Below are 3073 nucleotides of genomic sequence, written 5' to 3' on the forward strand. Positions count from 1 at the left end.
TCATTGGCAGCCACCGTGAGTAGAAGTCCATTGTTTTCCGCATGCGTAGCAAAACTCAAATTGGCACCTGTAAAAATAAACTTCACAAAGATTTCAAGTCTAAGAAAAAATTACCCTTGTGATGAGAAAATCAACAGCTGCACTATCATACCTTCAACAGAGAAGCGAATAGTTATTAAAGAAAAAAAAAAGTTGTGAAAGAGAATTGACCTGCAGGTGATGTGCAAACACCCTTCAGTCTTTTCCACATAGAACTTGCATTGAGGGCACCTACTCCATTTCTTTTCATTGGCAAGCTCTATAAGAAGTAGATCATCCCTCGCTCTTTTATCTTCATTCAGTGTCTGAAACTCCTCACACTCAAACCCAGGATGCCAAGGAACATGACACCTTGCACAGAAGAGTCTATGGCAAAAAGGGCATTCAGACTCTCTAATGCATCCCTCTTCTTTGTCATCAAGCAGCATAGCAGAACAGTCTTTAAAGGGACAATAGAATTTTGGAACTGTAAGTAAAAAAGCCTCACACAGTGCGTCATTCCACTTGTCAAGCACGTTTTTTGGAAGCATTGACCTGCAAGCATCAATCTCCAAGACACCCTTGCAGTTCAAACCCGGGCACGAAACAACTGTTATGCTCTCTTGAATCTTTGTGGCCACATGTTTGGTGACACAGTCAGAACAGAAGGAATGGTCACATGTCTGGTTCATGAACATCTCATCAGTCTCTTTTGCTTCTACACAGATCTCGCAAATGATGAGTGAGGACTCCCCTAGTGAGTCTTCTTGTTGTGCCATAGGTGTGTAACTCACTCAGCTCTTCTTACTTTTCTTTGGGCAAATGGGGAACAAGTTTATATTGGATTGGTTTGCGTTGGTAAGTGTACGGGCAGAGAAACCAAACAGACATTTTTTCAAAAAAAATAACTTATTACCAAAAATAAATAAAATATATAAATAAAAAATTTACCTAATGGGACTATGCATCAAAATGTCTTTAAACACTCACCAATTAATGTTTTTTTTTTTTTTTTAAAAAGTGATCCATCTAATATTGCATTTATTCTATCCATTAGTCCCAATTATTGTAATTGCCATTGGTTCTGGTTCCTCTCCTTTATTGTTATTAATTTGACCTTCAAAATTCTCAATTAAGGCATTAACATACAAAAAATGGCGTTCACCTTCTCCAAGTTATTGACTCTTTCAGTTACAATGATTCATGCATAGACCAAGAAGTGGTGTTAACTAACCCAAAAAAAAAAAAAGTGGTGTTAATTAATGACCTTGTAGGAAGTATGTGTCAGGCAGGTTCATGGGAAGTCTGTGGCGGAGGCCACCATTAATGAGCTGAATTACTCCAAATACATCAAGTGGATCTGACAACATGTCTCAACCCAAAACCTTAAGGTATTGGGTTCATGGGTCCCTTCCACTTATATACTCTTCACTTAGTTCATTACCAACCAATGTGAGACTCATCGCACTTGAATATCTCAACAATCTCCCTCTCAAGTGTGAAACTCACCATTGGTATGCTCCCCCTCAACCGAGTACCCGAAGCGCAAAGTACTCGACCCGCTTCCTAGCCAATCACCAGGCTAGCTCGAGCCCAACTCGGCTCTAATACCACTGTCAGGCAGGTCCAGGGGAAGCCCGTGACGGGGAGCTACCACCAATGAGCTAAGCTACACCGAGTACATCAAGTGGATCTGACATCATGTCTCAACCTAAGAATGTTGGGTATGACTCATACTTCGCATGCTGATGAGAGCCCTAATTATCGAGGTCAGCAGAAAGTCAACTGGGTTTCGGCTCATACTGAAGTAACCTTTGGGCTTTGACTAAGGTAACATCTAACCAAAAGAAATTGGGATTACACAATACTATAATATCAATTTTAGGGTTATTTATTAAAAACCTGATTTTAGGATCTTAAAAAACTGTTACACTTAATTGATAAAATTTGAAATTACATGATTTCCTCTTCATTCGACTCTTCATATTCGCAAGTCACAATTAGGACAAGTGGTGGTGCAAATTTGTACTGGTAATTGCAAGAGATCTAATCAATTATATTAACCTTAATTCCTTCTTATCATGGCTTATGTATTAGGTTTATGATATATGACCCACGGTTAATTAGTGTTACATATATGTTATGGTATGATTATTATTTTTTATACTGAATTTTTTTTTTAATAGGAAAATAATTTTAAATCCCACCTTATTGTAATCCGTGCAATCCGTGGTGGGACGGGTAAATACCCAAGAGTGGGGACAAGATTCTCAAGCCCAATGTTAATTTTATTTCGGGTTATAGCCCAAGTTCCAAGACGTTGAGTCCAGAACAAAAAATTAGGCTCGAAAAGAACCAAGCAATAACTCTTCATGTCGGCTCCAGCTGAAGCCTCTTTTGGACTTGCATTGTGAATATGGCTTTTACATAACATGAACAATGGATCGCATGTTGGTACCAGCAATAGCCCATATAATTACAATTCCACGTTGGAATTTGGTCGAATTAAAGAACGTTAGGCTTCTATAGTATCACTTTTGAAAAGAGTTTAAAGTCTTAATCTTAGACTTGTTTTAAATAACATTATCTCCCGTAAAGAATACATATTATTTATCAAAAAAAAAACAAAGAAAAAAGAGAACGCTAGGCCATTCTTATGTCTTTGATTGTTTATGACTTGGGGTTTAGGGGAAAAAGGTTTATGCTTATAGAGAACACAAAAAGACTATATGACTACACTTATGTTGCACAGATATCGATACGAGATACGTTAAAAAATGTTAAATTCAACATGTTAGAAAATATTTTAATATTATATAATATTTTTAATTTATATAGTGTATATTATATTTAGTATTTAATAATTTTTCAAAAAAATAAATCTAAACTTATAATACCCATCAATTTTGCAAAGAAACATAAGATATCTCAAATGTTTATATTAAATTCAATAAGATCGTAATCGTAATCTAACGAATCTAATAGTTGGAACTCAAAATGCAACGCAACATAACCTTTGAACCTTTTTTGAGTCTTTGCAATGAGTATTGGAGTG

At 36.3% G+C, this 3073-nt stretch overlaps 1 protein-coding gene across 1 annotated transcript; it reads right to left on the bottom strand.

Annotated features, from left to right (window-relative positions):
• Positions 1-797, bottom strand: LOC133318525 (E3 ubiquitin-protein ligase RSL1-like). The gene is made up of 2 exons (XM_061520526.1): positions 211-797; positions 1-67 (listed from the first exon to the last, which is right to left on the bottom strand). The coding sequence occupies exons 1-2, from the start codon at positions 795-797 to the stop codon at positions 1-3; spliced, it is 654 nt and encodes a 217-aa protein (XP_061376510.1).
• Positions 798-3073: the final 2276 nt, after the last annotated feature.

This window comes from Gastrolobium bilobum, unplaced genomic scaffold, assembly GCF_033153095.1.
Source record: "Gastrolobium bilobum isolate Gb01-03AN ecotype WA unplaced genomic scaffold, APGP_CSIRO_Gbil_v1 utg889, whole genome shotgun sequence".
Lineage (NCBI taxonomy): Eukaryota > Viridiplantae > Streptophyta > Magnoliopsida > Fabales > Fabaceae > Gastrolobium > Gastrolobium bilobum.

Bases quoted from the DNA above. Each gene is read 5' to 3' on its own strand.
- LOC133318525 (XM_061520526.1), bottom strand. From the start codon at position 797: ATGGCACAACAAGAAGACTCACTAGGGGAGTCCTCACTCATCATTTGC. The intron at 68-210 runs GTCAATTCTCTT...TTATTTTTACAG, and splicing joins TGTTTGCACATCACCTGCAG to GTGCCAATTTGAGTTTTGCT.